This window comes from Aptenodytes patagonicus, chromosome 11 (genome assembly GCF_965638725.1).
Source record: "Aptenodytes patagonicus chromosome 11, bAptPat1.pri.cur, whole genome shotgun sequence".
NCBI lineage: Eukaryota > Metazoa > Chordata > Aves > Sphenisciformes > Spheniscidae > Aptenodytes > Aptenodytes patagonicus.
In genome coordinates, this window is record NC_134959.1 from 2,920,540 (window position 1) to 2,944,303 (window position 23,764).

The window sequence follows — 23,764 nt, forward strand, 5'->3', positions numbered from 1 at the left end:
TCTGGATTTTGGAGAAAGATTCAGCCTTTGCTTATCTCTCCCTCTGTATTTATACAGCTTGTTTTGCCTTTTCCCATGCCATGCTACTTGGGCATCCCGGGCACCGTCGCATCCGCTTGGGTTTGACATCCCGGGTACCAGATATCAGCGGGGGGGGGGGGGAGAGGCAACGCTGAGGGGGATTTTCGGCTGGACAGGAGCCGTAACATCTGCCTGCTTCCCGGGGGAAGGAGGGCGCCTAACTCCCTTGGGCTCTTTTGGAGCTCCACCAGCCGTGAATCCAGCCCCACTCCCCGCAGCTGCCCGGCGGGGCAGATGGCATCTTCGGCTGGTGAATAACGGGCCGGGAATAGAAAGCTGAAACCAGAGACTGCGTCTTCCCGTTGCATCTTCGGCGTCATGTGAGAGGCTCCTTCTCTCGCATCCCGCTCGGCAGCGGCCAAGGCTTGCCTAGAAATAGCTCCTGGCACTCATGCGGCAGGACCTCGACCTGCCCCGCCGCGTGCCGAGGAGCCGATGCCACGCACAGCCCCGCCGCGGCTCCCTGCATCAGGGCTCAGCGGCCGAGCAGGAGCGGAGTGGACTCGAAAAACACTTTGAGCTTGGGAAACACTTTGTGCTGCCCGCGGGGGGGATGCCAAGTCGCTGGGATGGGTTTGTGCCCTGGGCTGCTGGACCCCGGGGAGGACATGGGCTGCAGAGTCCCTGCTTGGCACAAGCTCCCGAGGGCACTGCGGGGGCCCGGCTGCTGGTCCTGAATTTTTACTGCTGTGCAAACTGTTACTATTTGCACTGACAAACCTTTTCTTCCTTTTCTTCCCCCCCCTCGCCTCTCCTCTCCACCCTTTTTTAATAGCAGCCTCTAACAGCCACACTCATTCTTCTTTGTTGACACGGCCCTTTGGCATCAGCACTTGGCATTTGCAGAGCAGCTCGTTCTGGAAAGGAAAAGAAAAAAAAAAACCCCTCTTAAAAAAAAAAAAGGCAACCCGGCCCTTGTGCCTTGCAGGGGACGTGGCTCCCTCCTGCCTCATGGGGCACGGTGCCACGGGGTGAATCAGCGCCCGGCCCCGGCGAGGGTGAGCCGGGAGGTGCGGTACGAGGTTAACGCCGCCGGATGCCCACACAGGGACTCGGAGCAGGGGCTGAGGGTGCTGGGTCTTCACTTCGCTTCCACGTACGTTCATGCACTCGCAGGGGCGTGTGCACGCTCATGCGCACCTCCAGGCCGGTCCTGGGGCTCCTGGTCAGACCCAGCCGCTGGCGATCACCGGGCCAGGTGCCAAACGCGTCCCCGCGATGGCTTTGTCCTCTGCCTGTCGCAGGAGCAGCAGTTTCTTTGCCGCAGCATCTCCGAAAGCGCTTGGCGGAGCGGAGCAGCTCCGGCTCAGCCGCAGCATGTCCCCGCAGGGCTGCGGTGGCTGTTGGTGGCCCCCTTCCTCTCCCGAGAGTCACCTTTCTCCGTCCTGCCTCGCGGGGACCATCCCAGCAGCGTCCCTCCCTCCCAGGCATGGACCGCCCTGCATCCTTCCTCACTGCAGACCCCATGCTCCGGTCCACGGCTGCGGTTACAGCACAGGACGGCTGCCTCCCCTTCCCCTCTGCTCGCCCCACAGCTCCCTGTCGCCCGCACGCAGCTTCCCTTGGGTCGTCTTTTTTTTTATTTCAGGCTCCAAGCTGCGCAGAGGCAGACGTTCCTGCTCGCACTAGCCGCGATCTTGGCTGAGAGCATCCTTGACTCACCTGCACGGCCACGCGAAGGACCGGGGGAAATAGTTTACAAGCAGGAGGAAACCTGGCTGGGCTTTTCCAGCAAAAGGAATAGAAGAAAAAAAGTCAATTATGAAAGTAAAAAAATTGAAAGAAAGGTTAAAGCAGCAGATAAGGGATATATCTTGACTATTTCCATGAACCAGCCCTATCTTTTCCATCTGAAAAAGCAGCACCAACCGAGTGCAGAGATCAGCCTCTAAAAAAAAAAAAAAAAAGAAAAAAATAAGCTTGCAGAGAAAAATACAGCTGTTGAATGCAGAGTTCAAGGTCGTCGAACGCCAGGCCAGTGCCCCGGTGTCCCGCAGCCGCGTCCTGCCAGCCTCGCCCCAGGCAGGTGACACCGTGGTGCTCAGGCTGGCTGCCCCGTGCCTCAGTTTCCCCGGGTGGCATAGTGGGGCTTGTCACCCGTGCCTGCGTGTGATGGCATTTATATGTCCCCGTTGGATTTTGAACAGGGATGACGGTGGGGCTGAGCTGCCCGGCACGGTGCCCTTCCCCGCCTGGGTTTGCTCTCCGGCAGGACGCTGGGAGCCCACGGGCGGAGGTGGGAGCCTGGTCAGGCGCCGTGGCGAGGCAGTGGCTGTTCTGCCTCCCCGGCCGCGCGCGGCTGGGAATTGCCTCCTTGGAGAAATATTCCCTTTTCAAACACCAGACCCCGCGGAGGATTATCCAGAGGGGGTGGCTGGGGGAACAGTCACGCTGTCTTGAAGACACTGTGTTGTTTGAAATGCTCTTTAAGGCACTTGATGACTCACAGCAACAGCTGGAAAGAATAAGCAGTTGGTAATTTCCATATTAACCTCCCGGTCCTGGGGATGGGGGGGGGGGGGGATGTGAAGCACGTGCCCGCTCGTGAGGGTGCAGCGGCACCTCGCCGGCGTGCTGCAAAGTGGGTGCTGCTGGGCACCGTCTTGCAGTGCTCGAGGGGCCGCGGGGATGGGGATGGGGATGGGAATGGAGACAGGAATGGGAATGGGGATGGGGATGGCCCCAGCACTGGGCAGGCTGCTCGGGTATCCATCCCGAGCCGCCGCCCGCCGCAAGCTGGGGGAGCGCCGCACCACGAGGCCGCTCGAGTCTGTTTGTACAGCACCTTGCACAACCAGCGCCGAGTCCTGATGCAATACAGTCACGCAGCGGCTGTCCGGCCCCTGCCTTGTAAGGGACATCTGTCCCTGGGGCTTGCCTTTGTGCAAGGGGACGATTCTGCATTGCAAACCAGCAAGGAGGTCTAAGATGGGCGCAGTGAGGGTGTTTGCCTCCCAAACCTGGACTGCAGCCGTCCGGCTTGAGAGAAGAGCCATCCTGCACTGCATCCCGCTCCGTCTGCATTGCATCCTGCTACCTCCACGGCACTGGGCTCGGAGGAGAGGACCTGGCTGTCACCATCCCCAGCCCTCGGGTCGCTTTAAAACGGGAGGGCTGCATGCCGGCGGGAGCCGCGGTGGAAAATCCTGTGCTAGGCTCGCCTCGATCCCCGCGCGCCCCGGGGGACGCGTTTGCCGCCAGGGCATATGTTTTCAGTTCTTGCCGAGGCCGACTTGAGAAATTTGCTCTCCCTCCCAGCTTCTCTGTTGCAAACAGCAACCGCAGGGCCGGGGCGGCACAGGATGATAAATGAGCTGCTCTGTCCGTGCGCAGCCAAGGCCCGGGAAGCTGCTCCAAGGCAGGCTGCATCCCGGCGGGGCATGGGGGGGAGATGGGGGCTCGTGGCGCCTCAGGAGAGGCCGGAGAGTGGCGTGGAGGGTTGGTGTTTTAGGGCAGGGTGGGGAGGGGGGTCTGGCCCTGCTGAGCTCTGGTCCTTGAATGCAGCGCGTTGTTTTCTTGCCCATCTGTGGAGCAGGCAGGAGAGCATCTGTTGGCCGCGCTCAAAGGGTGGGCTGAGCCGGCGGCCGCGTCTCCCCAGGGAGCTCAGGCTGGGCAATTGGGGGCAGCCCGAGACCCTGCTCCCTGGGGAACAACCAGAGGCAGCAGCAGCAAAGGATGGGGTGAAGCATTCCCCGATCCGATGCTGCTGCCCAGGGTCAGGGAACCTATCCCACCCGGATGGCCCCATCTCATCCGGGAAAAGGGGTGACACCGAGAGACCACGTGCACCTTTAAAGAACATCTGAGTCATGGCCACCCCGACGCGCGCAGCGCTCCCAATGCCTTCGGTGCATAGAGCAGCCGCCACATCAGGCCTATAAATAAATAAAGTATAGCGAGGCCCTGCTGTCTTCTGGAAACCCCTGAAAAAAGCCCCGTAGAGCCAGTTCTCCCAAGGTATCGTGTTCCCCGCTTTGTGTGTCGCCTCCCACCCCCCCCACCCCCCGCTTCTTTATTGCCGGAGCCATCTGCGTGGAAACTGGATCCGGGTCCCCGAAGAGCCCTCCTGCCCCCTGCCCGCGCTCCAGCTGATGTCACACAATCTGTTTGATCTCCCGGCCAGTTGCCGGAGCGCGCCGGACGCTGTCACCCGCGGTCTGGGTGGGAGATGACATCAAGGGCTGGTCCACCCAAGGGGGATTCAGCTGGGGTGCCCCGAGGGCGAGGACCGTGCTCACAGCGGGGGTGATGAGGAACGGGGACGATGTGGCTTCTCCGCATCAGCCGGGTGTCCCGACACGTGGCTCGGGCGTTCAGCCCGCGGGCCCGCCTGTCCCTCTGTCCCTGTGTCCTATCGCAATTACCGACCTTGCCTCTTTGGGCTTGATCCTGCACAGCACCCTCCTTCAGCAGGACAGGCTCAGGGCTTTGCAAGGACAGGACCGGGGACGTTACAGTGACTTGCCGTGAACTCAGACTCAACAGTACTGTCGGGAGCAGGCTTCTTCCTAAAATGACCGCTTGAAAAATATCCTTACAGCCGCTAATATATTTTTTTTATTGGGGGAGCCGCGCCGAGCCGGTGGGTATGCTGACTAGATGCTCGGGCGATTAATAAGTCAGGTTTAATTGTGCCTGGACCTTGGTACAGTCTGCACTTCCGCGGTGCCTATTGTCCAAGGACAGCAAAGTGCTTTACAAGCATTAAATCTTATCACAGGCTGCAAGGCAGGTAAGGATATACCGGGATTATTGCATGTGTGGCTGAAACGCGGCCAACTCCGGCTGGGAACACATCAGCTATTTACCAGTGAGTGGCAAAGCGATGCAGCATTTTAGGACCGAGCGGGAAATAGAATCTGGTATTGAACTGGAACAGCAGCAGGACTTTTTAAATGTGAAATAAATTACCGGGCGGTTGGGACACTGAGTTAATGGCTGGTGGGCAGCACTGTAAAGTGCAGGGACGTGGCCGTGGGATCCATCCCGCCGGCGTGAACCCGGACGCGGCGCCTTTCCACGCTGCTTTGGGGAGGGGGAGCTGCACAAAGGGCCGTGGCGTGGGGAGGGGGCCGCGGGTGAAAAGAGCGGTGATGGAGGGGGAGGGAACAACGCGTGCGGGCCTCCCCGCGTGGGGGGGCTGGTGCGCGAATCCCCGCGTGGGGCCGGTTATAAACCCCCTCGCTGGGGTGGGTTTGTAAATACCTCCCCCCCCCCCCTCCCCCCCCGTGGGGTCCCTTTACACCCTCCGCGGCGGCCGCCGCAGCTCCGAGCCGCCCGAGCCGGGCGGGAGCGGGGGGGGGCGGCAGCGGCTCGTTCCTCCCCCCGGCTCCCCCCTCGCGGGCAGGTCGCGGCGGGGGGGGGGGCCGGGGAGGAGCCGGGCCGGGGGCGCCGGGGCCGGGAGGCGGCCGGCAGCCGCCCTTCCTCCGCGCCGCCAGCGGGACCCAAACTTTCGCACCGAACTTTTATTCCGGTTGTGGGTTTTTGTTGTTGTTGTTGTTGTTGTTGTTGTTGTTGTTTGGGGATATTTTTTGTTGGTGGTTTTTGGTTTTGGGTGTTGTTTTTTTTTTTTTTCCCTTTCTCGTTGCCTTCTCCGCGGCGGGAGGAGGCGGGCGGCAGCCGGGGGGGGGGGGGGGGGAGAGTGGGGGAGCGCTCCGCAAACCCGCCCCCCGAGCCTGCGTGTCCGGCGGAGCCGCGGGATGAGCCGGGGGCGGCGATGAGCGCGGCGGGGCCGGGGGCGGCGGCGGCGGCGGCGGCGGCGCCGGTCTCCCGCAAGCAGCGGCTGATGGCCGCGCTGGCGGCCGGCGAAGCGGCGGTGGCGAGCGGCCCCGGGGCTCCGCAACCTCCGGCGCCTCCGCTCTGCTGCTTCATCTGCGGCGGCGGCATCAGTCGCGGCAAAGAGCTAAAGCTTCAAGTGCGACCCCCCCGCGACCACCGACCCTTCTTCCCCTTCCTCCAGCACCAGGAGCCGGCGCCCGGCGCCCGCGCCGTCTCGGCGGAGGGCTGCGCCTTGGTCTGCGCCGTCTGCCGCTGTTTCCTGGGCGAGCAGTGGGACTCCTTCGAGCGCAGCCGCACGCCGGTGGAGAAGCGCATGTACTGGCTCAAGCGGCCCCATCAGTGCGAGGCGGCGGCGGCAGCGGCGGCGGCGGCGGCGGCGGCGGCGGGGGGAGCCGGACTGCGGCGGGGGGCGACGGGCTGGGACCCCGGCGCGCCGCCGCGCCGCCCCGCCGGCCAGGAGGAGGAGGAGGAGGAAGAGGAGGAGGAGGAGGAGGAGGAGGGGGGGGAGGAAGGGCCGGCAGCCGGCTCCGACCTCTCCGAGCTCTCCGACGCCGAGCCCCTCTCGGAGCCCGAGGGGGCGGGCGGCGCGGCGCGGACCCCCCCGGCGGCGGCGGGCAAGCGGGGGCCGCCCTGCTGCTCCTCGGAGGACAGCGAGATCAACATCACCAGCGAGGAGGAGGAGGAGGAGGAGGAGGAAGGCAGCGGGAGGCCCGCTTGGGCATCGGGCACCGCCTGCTACATCTGCGGCAGCCCCTTGTCACCCGCCACCCAACACCGCGTCCACGTGCAGAAGCAGGAGAAGACCTCGCCGGCACCCTTCTTCCCCTTCCTCTGGCTGCACAGCCCCCCGCCGGGTGCCCAGCCCCTCTCGCCAGCCGGCAGCACCCTGGTGTGTCCCTGCTGCTTCGCCTCCCTCATGCAGCAGTGGCAAAGCTTCGAGCTGGCCAACGTGCCCGTGCTGCAGCGGCTCTACGTGGTGCCCCTCAACACCGGTGCCATGCCCGCCAAGGGCCGGCGAGGGCTGAAGGAGGATGGGGCGGTCGCCCCGCCGGCACCCGAGGCTTGCTACCTCTGCGGGGAGGAGTGCAGCAAGGAGGCGAGGCCGGTGGCGGCCAAGATCACCAACGGCAATGCGAAGAGCACCATGCATTTCCCCTTCCTCAGCCTCCTGCCTTGCCCGCCCAGCGCCAAGGGGCTGAACAAGCACTGGGAGGTGAGCAGCTGCCGCAAGTGCTTCGGGGTCTTGCAGGACCTGTGGGCCATGTACAGGGCCTGCCACAACGAGGAGCTCATCACCTCGGTGCAGAGCTTCCTGGGGAGGTACCACCAGGTCTTCTCTGCCGGTGACCCTGGCAGCCTGGCCGGCCACCCCGCCGTCAAGCCCGGTCCCACCTCCGTCTGCTACATCTGTGGGGCTGAGCTGGGAGCCGGCAAAGAGTTCCAGCTCAACGTCAACCCGCCGGGGCGATTCGGGGAGAAGGAGCCCTTTTTCCCCTTCCTGACGGTCTACCCGCCTGCCCCGCGGGCCAGACCAGCCGACTCGACCGGGCTGGTGGCCACCTGCGTCCTCTGCTACCACGACCTGCTGGGGCAGTGGCTGCAGCACGAGGGCAGGAACTCCCACCACCCCAGCAGCGCCTGGTCCCGGCAATACAAAGTGGAGACCTTCGTCTGCTTCTTCTGCCGTCAGGAGAAGAAGCGATGCCTTGGATTAAAAGCTGTTCAAGTGGCCAGGCTCCCCGTCTTCCTCTACACCCTCCGCGTGGCTAACAGCTTGCTGGTGGATGATGGGAAGCAGCTGACCATCGGCGCCTGTGCCGAGTGCGGTGCCGTGGTCCTGGCTGGCAAGAGCATGACCCCGCCGGAGCTGCTGGCGGCGGCACCCCCGGCTCTCCTCCCCAAGGTAAGGCGGTTGGCCCGGACCCCATCCCTCCCCTCCCGGCGTTCCCCACTTCTGGCATCGAGGAGGAGGTAGAGCGGTGACATAGATGGATGCTCTCCTTTTGGGTCTGGTCCCTGGGGGCGAACGCTAATGGATGGGGTGCCTTTAGCAATGAACTTTTGGAGCTGTCAAGCCGCAAAGGAACGGATAAAAATCCTTCCAAGAGGTGGGGAGAGCCAAGACCTGTCCTGTTGCAGAAGTGTGTATCTGTGTTACTGGCGCCTGCTTGCTCGAAGCCCTGCGTGAGGGAGGTGGGGGCCAGCACGGAGGAAATCCTGATCCCGTACCGCTCGCCGTCAAGGGTGATCAGAGGTGCCGGAGGGGAGGGAGGGCTGCCTAGCCTGCCAGCCGTGGCAGCATCCTTGGGAAGCTCGAAGGAGCGCGTGGCCTCTGCTGCCGTAGGAAACTTCCCAAGTTATCTCCAGTTTTATAAGGTGCCTTAATCAAAGGGTTTCCCCTCGGAGGAACCCCAGCCCTTCCCGCAGCCGGGGGGCTGATGTGGGGGCTCGGGGCTGGGTGCCCTCCACCTGCGTTGCTCTGGTTATCCTCCAGCGAGGGACCCCCAGGCAGCATCCCCCGGCACCTCCAGCCCCCTGCGCCCCCCGAGCCGCCCTGACAGAGCCCTGCGGCCCTGAAGGGTGTCGTGGGTGTCATCGCCCGGGTGCTGCCAGTTTCCCGGGTTGCTCTTTTCTGCTCTTCCCGCCGGGGTTACGCAGGGTGCTTCGGTGGCATCACCTAGAAAGCAGCACGGCAGAGCAAAGGTTTACTAGTCGCAAGCTTGCCTTTCTCGTGGGATGGGGAAATAACTGCTTTTACCCCCAAATTTCCAGCTTGCAGGAGCGTGCTGGAGAGCCGCTGCTCTGTATCTGCAAACCAGGCCCCAGGCCGGGCTCTGTAAAATGCCAGCATCCTAAATCCCTGAGTTTGTTTTCAAAGCCTTTCGGCTCTGTTCGTAGCCAGAACCCTGCGGTTCTCCGAAGCGCTGGCATTTTCTTTAGAAATGTAAACCAGCCCTTCCAAGACAGCGCTCCTTTTCTCTCCGGTCGCTCTCCCTTGGCTGGTTACAAATATAATTTTCCATTCAGCCGTGCCGGCTCCTGAGCTGGGGGAATGCTGCTTGGAAAGCCACCGGGCAGGAGCTGCATGCGCTGGAGGGTCTGTGCGTGGTGCCAGTGTGGAAAGTGCCAGGATGGCATGGGAGGTTGGGTTGGCACCGGCGATGGGAATCCTCCAGAAGCCATTGCTTTCGGGTGTTTTCCCCCAGGCTCCATCGGCCTGAGCCGGACGGCCCCGACATCATTGCAGGTCATACATGGATGCAGATGATTTATTTTCAGGCTCGCCCACACGGGAGTCTGCTGCCGGCCAACACGACTTGCTGTGTGCAGAGGGGTCTGAGATGGTGGAGGCTTTCTGGATGTTGGAGCTGGTGTGGGGCTGCATGGGTTGCGATGCCCATGTGGTCACGGCCACGCTGCCCGTCTGTCCGTCCCCTGGTCTGTTGGCATTTGCAAGGTGCTGGAGCCCTTGCTGGCTGGTGGCCGTGGAGGACTCGGGAGTCGGGCGAGCATCCCGCGGTGCTAACCCAGGGTGGGATGCTGGGGTGATGCTCCAGCAGAGCCCGGGTGGGTGCAGCTGGTGAGGGGGACAGCATCCGCATGTCCCCAGCTGGTGTTTCACACCTCTGCCCCGTTATTGTCCCCAGGCCATGTCACGGGGACGTTATGGACAGCGAGTCTGTCCCAACTCAGATTCCGGTGTTGGGTGCTTAGGGGTGCTTCCTGCAGGGTTCGTTAGTGCCCCCCCCCAGAGCCCGGCATTTCTCAGGCGTGCCAGTCCTCGTCCCCGCTGGCCCCAGCCCCAAACTCCCACTTGGGCTCCTGCCTGCAGCCCCATCTCCGACCCGAGCAGCTCTGAAAAGCTTTTGTGTGGGGCTATGAAAGGCGAAGGGGGAGGAGGAGGAGGAGGACGCGGAGGGTGTCCCGGGAAGGGATGCTATTCAGTTCCTCCCTCTTGTTCCCGGGTTTGCTAATGAGCAAATTAAGGGGCTGCTACAACGGGCAGGGTGGCAGGAGGCAAGGCAGAGCTGCCTGGGGAGGGCACGGCCGGTCCAGGGACCGTTTCACTTTGCCAGGCTCTGCCATGTCCTGGTGGTGACTCTGGCTGGCCAGAAGGTCCTCTCGCCTTTTCCCTCCCTGTCTCCGCATGCTTCCCATCAGGCTGAGACCTCACAGATGTCAAGGTTACTTAAAACATGGCTTAATGCTTGGGTAGGGTGCTTGGCTAATTTAACTGTACCCTTGTTCAGCCACTCTTGCTGCTGAAAGTCACCCCGGACGAGCCTTTCACTCTTGTGTGACACCCAGGTCGCCGTTCAAATGGGACCAGGCAGGAGGGAATGAACCCGAGGGGTTAAAACCATCTCCCCGTTCCTCCTTGCAGCTCTGCAACTTCATTTTTTGAATGCACGTGCTTTTTCACACGCCCAGGATTGACCCTCGCCCCCCGCACGTAGAGCTGCTGGTTTGCTACTGTCCTGCCTGCAGGTGGTTGACCCAGATGGCTCAGAGTTTGAGGCACCGGGTGAATGCACGAAATGCCACCAGACACCCCCACATCCCCCTCTCTTAGAAGGGCAGCAAGAGCAGGATGGGGCTCAGGCCCTCTCTGTAACAGCTTGGAGGTGCTAACGGGGGAACCCCACATCTGAGGCTCGTCAGGAGGGTGGAGGCTCCGGTATTTTGGGTGGAGCGGTGCCTCTGCTGCTGGCTTGGTGTCGGGGAGCAGTGGGGCAGGTGATGCTCTATGCAGGTGCCTGTGGGCCTGCCTGCTGCAGGAGGGTCTCTTAGAGGTAAGCTCTGCCTGGCAGAGGGGCTGCTGCAGAGACCCTGCTGTTGTTGGCTTGGGTGGGGGGGGGCTTGGGTTCTCCCACCAAGAAAAAATGGCAATACTGGGCTTTGGTAAGGGTACCCTGGCATGGGCGTCCTTTGGCTTGTCACCCTTGGTCCCCTCCAAGGTGTGCAGACGTGCGCTGTGAGAATGCATCTTCTTTCCAGCTGTGCCCCTTGCGAGGGGGACCTCTGCCGATCTACGTACCCATCGGTGCAGGGCTCCTGAGTTTGGGGCGGCTGCCGCCACCAGGTACGATGCCTTGTCCTCCTGATCTGGAGAAACCGCCTGTGCATCCCACAGTCGAGCACCCGCTGCCGGCTGGGAGGAGCCGGCTCCCCAGGGCGCTGCGGGACGGGCAGCCGCTGCGAGCGGAGCAGGTGTTGAGGTCGATTGCTTTGAATAAACCGTAAAACGCCCAGGCTTGGCCGGTGTCCAGAGGCGATGCTGACCCGCGTCCTCGGCGTGCCGTGCCTGCTGAAGAGGCCTCTGAAGTCGCCTCTCGAGCCCTCCTGCCCTCTCCAAAGGGGCGAAGCGCTGCGTCGCCGGCGGTCCCAGGTCAAGGGCTGCTTGTGCTCGACCCGGCTGGGGTTTTCTGTGCTTGCTCCGATCCTTTCTCTCTGCCAGCACTGGGAAAAGCTTCCCCTGCCTTTCCCACTTTTCCCATCTTCGCCTGCCACCGCTCTCGCTGCAGTTACGTACCTGTAAAAGTGAGCTCCATTGGTTTGTTGTTTTTTTTCCCCCCCTGCATGCAACTTTCTGCAAATACATTCAGGTTTCTGGAAAGCTCTCAAATCCCACCATAACTCGAGCAAAGCTGTTCAAGTTTCCTTTGGGTGCTGCACGGCACCGTGCAAAACTTGCAGCTGGTGCCATCCTGTTCCTTGGGAGGACCCAGAACTTGCTGCTGTGTCTCCAGCCCTGTCCTCAGGCTGGTTTCTGAGCATCGCCCAGTGTTTTCCATGTCCCGTTCCTGCTTTGTGGGGGGTCACTTGGGTCTCGTTGCATGGGGCTGTGCCTGACAGGGCACAGTCAGACTCATGGGGCCGAGTCCGCTGCATTTATTGCTCAGCAGTGATGTTGTTAGCTCAGCTGGGGATTTGGTTACGAGCTCCAGTGGTCATGCTGCGTTTCCAAAACGCTATGTCGAGCTTACAGCTTTTGGTGGGCATTTTTTTTTTTTTTGCCTTTTGAAAAAGGTTTTGGGCAAACGTCAAAGAGTTCTTGTGTTCTCGACTAAACCTTGTCCCACTGATGCTGAGCAGCAGCAGAAACACCTGGATGCCACAAAAGCAAACCCGGGAGGCGGAGGGTGATGCCTGACCCTCTTCCCGCATTGCACCGGGCTGTATTCCCGGTGAGGGTATGGATATTCGGGTGTATCGCAGCATGAGAAATAAGCAGCCTGTGCAGGAAGGGTCCCAGGTCGTGGCCGGGCAGGCAGGACTTCTGGCTTGTTTGCATCTTTTATTGATTTTGAAGCAAACCAAAAACCCCTCTGGTGTCTGGCGGTGTTTTGGGTGGTTGCACTTCCTCTGCCAAGCTGATGGCTCCTCCACGCGTCCCCAGCCCGGGCTTCATGTGTGGGCTCCAGAGGGGTGGCACAGGCTGCGCCAGGCTTCTGCTGGTCTCTTAAAAGTAAAGGAGGAGCAGAGCCGGTCTCACTCATCTCAGTTTTTTGGCTTCCAGCTTGGGTTGGCTTTGGTGGCAATATCTGCGCTTGTGCCAATTTTTGCCATCACTAATTCTAGCAGATAGAGAGCGAAATCAGGCCAAGGTATTTTAAGCCAACTTTATTGGGATAAACCTGTTTAGTTTGCAGCATATGTATATGTAAAGATGTTTTTAGTGAGGCTCGCGTTGCCTTTCAGCAAAGCGGCTTCTTCCGCAGCGCCTGCTGCGGCTAACACTGACCGGGTCTGGCATTTTCGGATGAGATCTCAATCCCGGCACGGAGGTGGCAATATAATCATGACATGACTTCATGTCTTGGGGCACGGCCTCCCGTGGGATCGTGTTCCCAGATGGCAAACAAAGAAACAACACGAGAAAAATGTGCCGCTTGCTTTTTCCTGCCGATGAGGTCAGGGCGGGTTTGGTATGTACCCAGCCAGCCGGGCTGGAAACCCGCGCCTCTCCGTCCCACCATCCCTCCTCATCCTCACCAGTCACTCTGTGTGCTGGTGGCTCATCCCCCCCGGGGGTCTCCGGCCGGGGGTGTGTGTCCTTCAACCGCGGCGGGGGGGAAACAGCAAAGGGGCCTTTTGCTTTGGCCAGGCTGACCTTGCTGTACCAGCTGTCCAAAATACCAGGGCTCCCGTGCCGCTGCCAGCCGCCGTGTCCTCCAGACCTTGTGCTGACTCCACAGCTCACCAGCTGGCTGCTATATATTTATTTTTTACCCACCTCCCTCCGCCCCTTGCCTTCTCTCTGCCTTTCCCAAAAGCAGCAGCGGAGGACTGGCAGCTCGAGTGCTGCCTCTCTTCTGCAGGCACCTGCCAAAAACGCTGGCCTGAAATGTGTGCTGCCCAGGAAACCCTGCCTGCACCCCCCGAAATATCCCCTGCAGCTCCCCCCGGGGAGAGGGACTGGCTCTGCTCCGGTCCCCTGCAGTGAAAATGCTTTCGCAACTGCTGGAGCATCTTGCAGCAGCCTCCCTGTCTGCGCTTTGTGCGAAGCCGCGGCCAAGTTGGGAGATGGGGTAGAGGGATGGACGGCTCTGGCTGTTGCAGACGGACAGATGTTTTGTCCAGATACTCGGCCTTTCTCGGCCGTCCGGGAAGCACGGTCACAGAGGGCAGCCCGGGATGCTCTTCGGCTTCTTCCCAGCGAGGAGGAACCTCCCCGCAGTAGCAGTGTGGGTGCCTGGTTTTGCAGCTGCGTCGGTGATGGCAGGAGCCGGCTCTTCACCGACCTCTGCCCCCCGGTGCACCAGCTAGGCCCTGTGCCAGTACCCCCGCTGTCGTCATCCTTGGGGGCTGAGCCGGGGCCAAGGAGATGTCTGCATCTCCTGAGCAGGTTTTGGGGACCGCCTGGGCACAGAGCACAGCCGGTTTGCCAGGAGCCCCTTTGCACCTCGTTGGCTGCGATGGGTGCCCGCTGTGCCCTGGGTCTGTGCCCATGCTGGTTTTGGGCAGGGGGGGGGGGGGCTCTGCTTGCTCTCTGCTGGCACCTTTGGCCTGTGCCGCTCAGAGCAGGGTGCTCCCTGAGGCTCCCTGGCTCCCCAGGAAGGGCCGTCGGCCAAACAGCTCCCGCTGGTCCCGTGCTGCTGGGCAGCATCTGGCCAGGTGTTGCCCTTCCTCCCTGCAGCAAAAGGCCTGTGCCGCACGCTGGCATCCTGGGCTTGAAGGGGTGGCGTGGAAACGTCCCTCCGGTGTGTCGGGGGGGGAGACTGCCCTCCTTGGGGACTGCCAGGCTGGGGCTTGGGGGGGGACTGCCAGGCTGGGGCTTGGGGGGGACCTTGCAGGGGCAAGTCCAGGAGGGTGGTGGGGCAGGAGCACCCCGGTGCGTGGGGAGCAGGGTGGGAGCTTGAGAAGGAGCCACTGGAGCTCGGCCGGTGGTGGCAGGCTCCCAGCCATGCTGGGCTTTCGTCCGCCGTGAGCAGCTGGCAACGGGAGACCTTCCAGCGGCACAATCCTCCTGGGCCCCGGCCCAGGGCTCTGACAGCTCCGGGTCCCCCCGCCGCTAAGGCGGGTGGCAGCGGTGCCTCGAGCGTGCCTTGGCTCCTTGCAGAGCTGGCGCCGCGCGTTGGCAGGTGCCAGCCTGGCATTCGGGGATGCGGTGCTGCTCCTTACTTGCACCCCTGTTTGCAAAAGGCATCTCTCCCGGCCATCGGAGCCCGGTTCCCCTCCCTGTGCCGCGGAGAGGATGCTGGAGCCTCGGTGCCAGCCTGGGCCGCCAAGAGCAGGTCGCGGTTTGCTCCTGCTGCTGGGCGAGCAGCTGCTCCGGCGCAGCGCTGGCGGCCCCGCTGGCCTCTCCCCCCTCCCCAGCCGCCCTGGCGCACGCGAGCCTTGCTGTGGCGTGGCTGGATAAACAGCCTCGTGCAGCTGGCTTGGCCTCAGCGTGACTTTTTTTCCCCCCTGGATCTTCAGTAGCAGAGTGGGGAGGAAGGGGACGGCTCTGGGAGGGAGTTTTGGCTGGGCTGGGAGGAAGAGGACGTTACCTGGGTGCACTTCGCAGCCTGGCATGAGTATGATGCTGCTTCTCCCTCTTTATTTTCCTTATTTTCCTCCCCCCTTCCATGTTACTGCAAGTGCTGCTGGGCTTTAGTAGTTCTCGGGAGGCTGAAGTCATCTGTTTACCCGTGGAGCTGGCGTGCTCGGAGCAGCAGCTGCCCTGGCTTTCATTCTCTAACCTGCCAGCCCACGGCGAGGTGCCTGTGCCAAGCGTGCCATGACCCGCGCCGGGGCAGAGCGAGCACCGCAGCTGCCCCAGGCTGCCTCGCATCGCAAGCCGGCGGCACGTGCAAAACGGGGCTGAGGGTGTCTGGGCTGTCGTGCTGCAGGTGCAGGAGCTCCCTCCAGCCAAAGAGCTGCCAAGACACTCTGTTTCGGTGCCTATATACAAGCACCGGTGCTGGATGGGCCATTCCCGGTTGCAGCGGGGACCCGCTGCGGGATTTACCAGGGGTTATTCAAGTCCTTGCACACAAACTCAGGAAATCGCCGTCTGGCCTGGTGCTACCTCTTCCCGCCAGCTTCTGGCAGGGCCGGCTACGGTGTCGCCCGCCCCGGTACCTGGGGAGAGCCAGGTGCTGCCGTGGCTGGCAGGGGTGAGCGGCGGGATGCCAGGTCTTGGGGCTGGCTTCAACTGGGGGTGCATGGGGAGGATCCCGGCACACCCCATGAGGGATGTGGAGGGGGCCAGGAGGGCTCGCAGGGACCGGTTTGCACCCCATGCTCTCTCCCAGCTGTGCCCGGTGAATTTTTGGCTTCTAGTTTAGAGCTAAAACAAGGCTGAGACCTGGCTGGGATGCGAGGGAAGGTCATTAGGGGAGATGGGTGATGGTGATGACCCTGCAGCCAGGAGCATCCCCCCTTTGCCATGGGGATAGGCAGCTGCCCGCTGTGGCCGGAGGGCAGGAGCGCAGTGGTGGTTTCCAGGCAGGGAGGATGCCGGGGCCGACTTAGCACAGAGCCTGGGCCGTTCCCAGGGCTGCCTGCCCCTCTGTGACCCTCCTCAAGGCCGCGTCCCGGCATGCTGGCACCCGGTGGTGTCCCCGGCGCCTGCTGCTTTTGGGGCTGGGGACTTCCATCGTGGGGGCATCTTGCCCCTTTGAGCCCCAGCCGGGTCTGGGTGCCTGTCCCTGCAGGACCCACTGCACCCCATGGCACAGCCCAGGCTCCGCTGCCGCCCTGTGTAGGGTGGTTTTCCCTGTTGACCCTCCAAAATGGTTTTGATCGTCCACCCCAGCTTTACCCCTCTTGGAAGGGGGGGTGGGGGGTGTGTGCATCAGCTGATGGCTCCGGGGGGCCACCGACAGCCACCTCGGTCCTCGGGGAGCCAGACATGAGGACACTGAGGTTGCTGGCAAGGACCTTGGAGCCGGGAACATTTTGGTGACAGCCAAGGCGTCAGCCTCTCGCTCAGCGGTTTGCAGCCGCAGCAGGGCGGACAGACCCAGGGAGGGAGGGAGGGAGGGACGGATGGACAGACAGCTGCACAAGGCGTCTTGGGGGCCGCGTGCAGGGTGTGGGGCGAGCAGCAAATTGCCACCGTCACCTCCCATCTGCCTGCAGCATGTTTCTGGAAGCGGGCTGACTTCAGTTGGCCGTGAAGCTTTTCATCGAGTGATGATCAAGTGCTAGTGATTTCAGTTATTACCCTGGCCAGGAATAAATATATATATATATATATATATGTATGTATGTGTGTCTCCTGCCCTCCCTCCTTGTCTTCACTGCTAAAACAGCTGCATTTTCTTCCCTCCATCTCTTCTCCCCCCTCCTCTGAGCAGGCAGCATGAGTTATCCCGAAGTGAAAACACGGCGAAGACAAGGCCCTTCAGTTTTCCCGGGAGGTAACTGTGCCAAGGTCAACCCGGTGCGGGGACGGGGCCCTGGCTGCTGCTGCCGCCCCGGTTCTCGGGTGCGGGTGGCACCCCAAGGGGCTCAGCATGCCCTGGCCGTCCCCGGTGCGGAGGGCTCCCCGGGGAGCCAGGGGGAAGCCGCCTCTCCTGCCTGCAGACAGAGTCCAGATGCCCTGGCTGCGGCGTCTCTGGAGGGGGAGATGAATTTGCTCCTGCCGTCTTCTGTTTTCAGTCCAGAACATCTGCACAGTAACTGGGAAATCTGGGCTTTCTCCTGCTTCTCGGCCAGGTCCTGTCAGTCCTTTCCTCTTCCAAAAAGGGGTTTGGTGGCTGGTTTTTTTTTCTCCCTTTCCCTCCGTTGCTTGTGCTGTGTAACCTGCTCTCTGCCGTGTATCCCATTGGGGCTGTGCCCAGATTTTACTCCATGCAGCTGCTGCAAAGCAGGAGGAGCTTTTGGGGGACCCCCCCCCCCGTGTCAGCCACCCCCCGAGCAGCCGGTCAGGGACGCGGAGTCCCTTGGGAGCAGGTTTTCCCGCGGGGCTGTCCCCAGGGTGGGTGGCTGGTGGCACAGGGATGCACTGGGGTCACACAAGCTGCTGCATCACTTATTTATTCCAGCTGGTTTTCCCTTGCTGATCCCCCATCCTCGTGCTCTCCGGCCTGATCCTGCATCCCCAGAACCCGGGCACTGCTTGCAGTGAGCTTGGGACTGTATAACCCCTTTGCTGCCCGTGGCTCCCTCCCAAGAGCTTGCACTGGGAAGCATGCAGGGCTGCGGCAGGGTGGGGGCCACCCTGGTCCCAAACCCCCCCCCCCCCGGCTCCCTGTTATTTCCAGCAGCGACTGGCTTGGCGAGCCTGGCCCCGGGCTGGCTGGGACGGCTCTTGGTTTGGCAGCGTCCCGCGTGGGTGAGGTTTCTTCTGCAGCCCTGCTGCTGGCTCGGGCTCCTGGCAGGGCTGTGGTTGGGTGCTGGGCACCCCGGGCACCTCCTCTTCCTCGCTGCTGCTTCCACAATGCCATGCCATGGGGACCCTCGGCAGTGCGTCACCCCGATATTTGCAGCCCTCGAGGAGGAGTAAATCCTGCTGCATCTCGCCTCCTTCCTTCCCTCCCCGTTCATGGGCAACCATTGCTCTCAGCAACCTGACCTTCCTGCACCTGAGCTGCTGGGGTCCGGCGAGTCCTAACCCCGCTCCATCCTTCATCGTACTCCCTTCTCCTTCATGCACAACGTTTTCTTCCCTCCTTGCTCGCCTCTTTGTCCCTTTGCTGTGTTCCCCCCCCAGCCCTACCCCCCCCCGCCCCCGCTTGCTGCCCTATTTCTGGCCGCGCTGGCCCTGTGCCTGGAGCCTTCTGCTCGGAGCGGAAGGAAGGGCTCCGGGGGAAGGAGGGCAAAGCCTGGGCGATGCCAGCGGAGGTTTGACCCCGGCTTGGAGAAAGGACCGACTGATCGGAGGGCGTCTGGGGCCACGGATGTCGTGGGTGCCGTCTCCCTCGTGGGTCCCCACGTGCGGAGCCGGTGGCTGGGTTGCAGCCAGGGCAGCCCAGGGCGAGCCGGGCTCTTGCAGGACCCAAAGAGACAGTGGAGGAGGGAGATGCCACCTCTCTTTTGGCACTTTCGGGACCTTGGGGCAAGTGCCTAAACATGCAAGTGGTGCTCCCTCCCCTTGGGTTTCCTGCTCCTGGAAGAGGGGGGAACCCTTGGGACGGGGTGATTTCGGGTGGGCTCGAGGGCCAGCACGCTGCCCGGAGGAGACGGCCGGGCAGGGTGGCTGGGAGCTGGGCACCCCCGGGGCACCTGGAGGTGACGTGTACCCGCTGTCCCCATCCCGGGGACAGCCACGCGGCGCTGGCTTCGCAGCTGCTATTTCTGGCTAGTCCGTGGCCTCTGTGCCGCGGTCACCAGCGCAGGGGCAGGCAGGGTCCCGCTGCCGGCAGCTGCTGCCCTTTTCCCTTTCATTCCCTCGGACCTGCGGGATGGATGGGAACGGGATGAGGAATTCCCCCCAGCGCGGGCAGCGATGGAGAAGCTCGAGACCTCTTGGGATCTACCCGCCCAGCCCTGTTTTCCTCCCATTTAAACCCGGCATACATCTCTGTTTGGTGGGCGGCTGTAAAAATAGCACTTGGTTTGAGTTAGGAGGGTGGTGGGGAAGGGCTGGGAGGGGGCCGGGGTGCGGGGGGGAGGTCCGGTTTCTCCCTTTCCTGGAGGAATTAGGGAGGCCACATGCTGCCAGGAGTGTTTGGCTGGTAGAGGCAAGCGGAGGCTCCGAGGAGGCGAGCAGGCGTCCGCACAGATGGAAATTTGATCACCCACGGCTCAACAGATTGTTTGATTTATTTTAAAATCAAGCAGATGGCTGCAACAGGAGTTTGTTTAAGTTCAGCTCTGAGCTGGGCCAACGGCCAGGATACTCGGGGGTAGGCGTGCCAAAAAATGTTCAATGACTTTGGTCATCACCCACCTCTCCTCCTCCTCCTCCCCTCTCCCTCGCTTCAGCGCACACACCCCGGTTCCCCCTCTTATCACATCCTTGCCTTCATCTCTTGGCTCTAGCATCTTGCTTTGTCTCTCCTGGGCGGGCTTGCCCTCCACTTTTCATCCCGGTAGACTCGTTCCGGAGGGTTTAACTCTTCCCCATCCATCCCCTTGCCCTGGCTCTCTTGTACCTTGGGGGTTCAGGGAGGGCCCCCCCAATGGAGAGAGGGAGCAGTCCCTTCCCTGGGCTCCCCCCTTGTCTCCTTCTTCTCTGGGTCCAACTTGGGGTGGGGTGCTGGGGGGAATGGAGGGGTGGGGGTCCCGGCTGGGTGCTCAGAGGGATGCCCTGACCCACATGGCTGTCTGTCCCTCCATGGTGGGGAGGGGGTGAATGGGTCCTGGTGTCCCCCCACTCTGCCCCAAATCAGCAGTGGTCTGAATGGAGGTGGGGTCCCAGCAGTGTGTGATGCTGCCGGATGGGGGGGGGACATTGAGTGCTTGGCCTGGGTCCCCCGTCTTGGGGTGCGAGGGGTGACCTGGGGATGGAGAAGAGTCCCTGATACAGCACGTGGTGGCTCTGGATGCGTTCCTGGCCTCGCCGCCATATGGCTGGCAGGGAAGGGGCTGGAGGAGCCGGTGGGAAGCAGCCTGGGATGTGCTAAACTGTCGTAAATGGGACGTGGGAGGCTGTGCTCCGGGCTTTAAATAGCTCCACGCCACCGGGCTGGCTCTGTGTGGGGGGTCTGGCCACCCTGGGGCAGCGCGGGGTCCCCAGCACACGTGGCCATGTCCCCTCGCCCTGCCAAGGGGCGTCTCGCATGCTCTCCCTCGCAGGGGCAAGGCCCTCTCTGCATCTCCTGGGGCAAGCAAGTGGGATGCTCCAGGAGCACCAGGTATCCTGCTCCTGCTCCTTGGTGGCCTCGGGATGTCCCTTTGCCCCGTGCCAGCCCCGTGCACCTCCCGGCACTGCGACAGGTTCGGTGCACGGTCGGCACGTCCTCTCGCTGGGGGTTTTCACACCGGGGAATTGCCGGTCATCCCATTTCTAGGAGCAGGGTGGCCGGGCGGTGGGGCGAGGCTTTCCCCCGGCGCCTGACCCCTCTCCACGGCGGGGCTGGGGGCTGCGGGTCCCGCTGGGGAGAGGGACCGGGGCTGGAAGGGGTTAAGGCAGGCGAAGGAAAACAAGAGTGCTTCAGGGCCCTGGGTGGCTGACAAGCCAAACAACTGTTTTTGACTCACTGTTGCTGCCTTGCCAAGTGCAATTGCTTCCACATTCCCATCCCCTGGCTGGAGGGGCTCAGGGAGACATTGGCTTTTCGCGGTCGGGAGGGGAAGGGGGATGCCGGGGGGAGCGCCAGTGGGAAGGGCTGGCTCCGCACTGCTTTTTCTTGGCTCTTCTCTCTTTTATTCCCCTCCCTGTCGAGCGGCAGGAAGGGGCAGGGGGTGACGCTGCCGGGGGATGATGCTACCAGCGTCACTTGTGCCAGCTCCTGGTGGAGCATCCCTTCCGCCAAGCCCCAAAGGTGGGAAAGGGAATGGGGGGGCTGAAATGCACCCCCAGGGTTGCGCTGCCCTCCCTTCTCTTGCTGTTTGTCTGCAGGGGGGACCTTGAAAGGCGGCTCATTCCCTGCGGGGGGGGGGGGGGGGCTGAAGGGTGTTGGGGAGCAGCAGCATCCCTTTGCCCTCTCTCCAGCTCCTGCACCCCCTCTCACGTGGCAGCCAGGGATGGAGCCCCGCATCCTCGATGTCCCTATTGCAGCCACATATAGGGATGGAGAGTGACCCAGTTGTGTCTCTGCTTGGAGATGTGGGGTCTCATGTAGGGCCGGGCCCCCCACCAGGCCGGGCCGGGGCAGTGAACCGAGTGTGCTGGGGGCAGGGGGGAGCAAATCTGCCAGTGGGGTTTGGGGGGGATGCTGATAAAATCCCCAGGCCTCCGAGTGCTGGTGCTGTTGTGTTGCAGACAGCAAGAAATAAGCCCTTGGAGAAGAGGCTTGGTAGTCACAGCGAAGGTTTGAGCTACTTGGGGTCGCTCCTTTGTGGAGTTAATTATCTTCTGAGTCTGGGTTTTTGGTTGGTTTTTTTTTTGTTGTTCCTTTGGATTATTTCTTGGCAAACGAGGCGTCGTTTTACAGCACTGAGCTCTGCTCCCTCTGAACTCCTGGCTGCTAAGTGGTATGTAGGAGATCCTGGTCCTAAAAAAAACCCCCAAAACACACCCTCAGAAAAGTCCTGCTGCCTTTGCAGTGCAAATATGGGGTCTGGGGCAGCTCAGGAAGATTTTGTGTGTGTTCCTGGAGCTGTTTCCTCAGGAGAGCTGGAGCAGCAACCTCCCGTGGGGTCCCTGGCGCGGCGCATCCCTCCTGGGCGGCGCTGGGATGGAGCATGGTGCTTCCCCGGGAGCACCGAGCAGCACCAGGCCGGCTGGGAGCGACTGCGCTGCCGAGGGACCGGCGGCAGGGGAGGATGCGGAGGTCCCCTGGGAGCGGCATCTGGGGGGGGACACTTGGTCCTTGCAGGGCTGGGGGCTGTTTGGTCACCCACCACAAAGTCCAGCCTGGATTGGGGTGCCCGGAGGGAAACCCCCAGCCTTTGGGAAGGTGTGAGGGTCATGCTGTGAGCCGGCCTTCAGGCGAGGAGGAGGTTTACGGGGCATCTTGGCTGGCAGCCGTTTCCCCTGTTGGGATGTTGCAGGGTTGGGACATCGCTCCGGCATCGCATTCCCCTCACCTGCCGGCTCCTGGGGCTCTGCAGCCGCCTCTCCCTGCTTTGCAGAGGTCATTTCCCCCCTCTCGGCTGCGGCGAGGGTCCGTGCGTGTCGGGGGAGTCGGGGCTACGGTGCAGGGGAGCTGGCCTGGATGCTGTCAGCTGCACAGGATAAACATGGTCCCCTGACGGGAGGGAAGGCAAATGCACACCTGGCTCCTGGTCTGCCTTCGGAGCCGCTCCTGCGGGATGCGACACTTCGGAGCGACTCCTCTCGCTCCTGCCGCTGGTACCTGTTTAATCTCAGCCTTGTGTGCTGAAACCCCGGGGGAACGGATGCAGCGGCAACCTTCGGGTGTTGCAGAGCAGGAGCTGGCAGAGATGGAGGTCAGGAGGAACATCCCTTCCCTGTTAATGCTGCAGGAAGGACTCGCAGAGCTTTGCCCGAAGCATCCTGCGTCTGCCAGGGATGCGGGAGAGCCGGCTCGTGCTCCGGTCCGGCAGCCGTGATGTTACACCACTGGGACAGACACACTATCCATCATCCTTGCCCCAGGAGGGCTGCCTGGCCAACCTCTGCCCATACTCTACGTGCATCCACGCCGCCCCGCGGGGTTCATCCCCGCTGCACCTATCACCCTGGCGTCGTGTCACCTGAGGCAAACCCTCCAAAACCCCTGGTGGGGGCTTCGCAAGGGAAGCAAAAGACCCTCCCGGTGCTCCCCAACCACAAGTGGCAGGGGATGCCCGCGTCCCCCTTGTCGGACACCTTGTCGGCTCCTAATCCGGACATGAGAAGGCAATTAGGGGCCGGGATCCCCTTTCCGAGGCAGCAGATGGGGCGCGGTGACGCGCCATGGGGCTGGGGAGCAGCGGCGGTGGGGCCGGCGCGCAGCGGCTCTGTCTCCTAATGTGTTTGCAAATCCTCACCAGCTGAGGGGATTAAAGCCGGCATCTGGCTCGCTTTATAATATTAAAACAAAGGGAGTTGTAGGCGCCATGATCGGGGGCAGGCGAGGGAGGGAGGGAGGGGCCCGCTGCTCTGCTTGCCGTGCTGGGAAAGTCTGCAGGAATCCCCTCCCCATCCCTTCCCGGGAGGTTTTCCCCGGGGAATTAAACAACCCGGTGGGGGTGTCCTCGCCCCGCCGTCCCCACCGGGCTGGGCTGCACAGCCCTTCTTGCAGCGGGGTGCAGGAGCCGGCCCTTAACCCAGCCCCCCCCGGAACGAAGGGCAACGCTGGGGATGCCGGAGGCGGGTGGGCTGCAGGGGCTTTTTTTTTTTGGGGGGTGGGGGGGGTGGGTGGTTTAGATCTGCTTTTTTCCACCCCGTTGCGCCGCTCTGGAAGCGGCACGAATTCAGGAAGCCGGCGCGCGGCGAGTGCCAAGTCAGGCTGTACCGCAGCCAAGCCCCTGCTTGTTTTCTCGTCTTGCTGGAGCCAGTAAGTGACCTTATTAGCTTAGGGGGCAGCTGCCTTATTAACACACATCTGGCGGCGAGGAGGCCGCATAGTCCCTATATTGTCTCCCTGCCTGCTCCTAACCCGGCGGTACATTGCTGGGGGGGCTCGCCCCAAGGCTTCTCTGCCCCCCCCCCCCCTCCCCGGGGTAGCAGGGCTGGCACCCGGGTGGCCCCGCTCCCCCATCTGGGGCATAAACCCGGGGGGGTTTATACTGGGGGGGGGGTAGGATTAGGCAGATGGGGTTTTGGGTCCGCTGAAGATTATAATTTAAGATTATAATCTGTGCAAGGTTATAATCTGCGGTGGGGGGGGTAGGGCCCCCCCCCCCCCCAGCATAGGGGCTGTGCTGCTGGCATTGCCATGGATGCCGCCCCATCTCCCCCAGCCCTTTCTTCTTTCCT

General features: G+C 62.4%; 1 protein-coding gene across 2 annotated transcripts in view; it reads left to right on the forward strand.

The window, feature by feature from the left end:
- The first annotated feature begins 5,797 nt into the window (after positions 1-5,797).
- GSE1 (Gse1 coiled-coil protein) overlaps positions 5,798-23,764 on the forward strand; it is a 111,914-nt gene continuing 93,947 nt past the window's right edge. The window contains exon 1 of one of the 2 annotated variants that reach the window (XM_076348984.1): positions 5,798-7,762. In XM_076348984.1, coding sequence (XP_076205099.1) covers positions 5,798-7,762 — 1,965 coding nt within the window. The remainder of the gene's footprint in view (positions 7,763-23,764) is intronic. The other variant, XM_076348985.1, reaches the window with a different exon arrangement.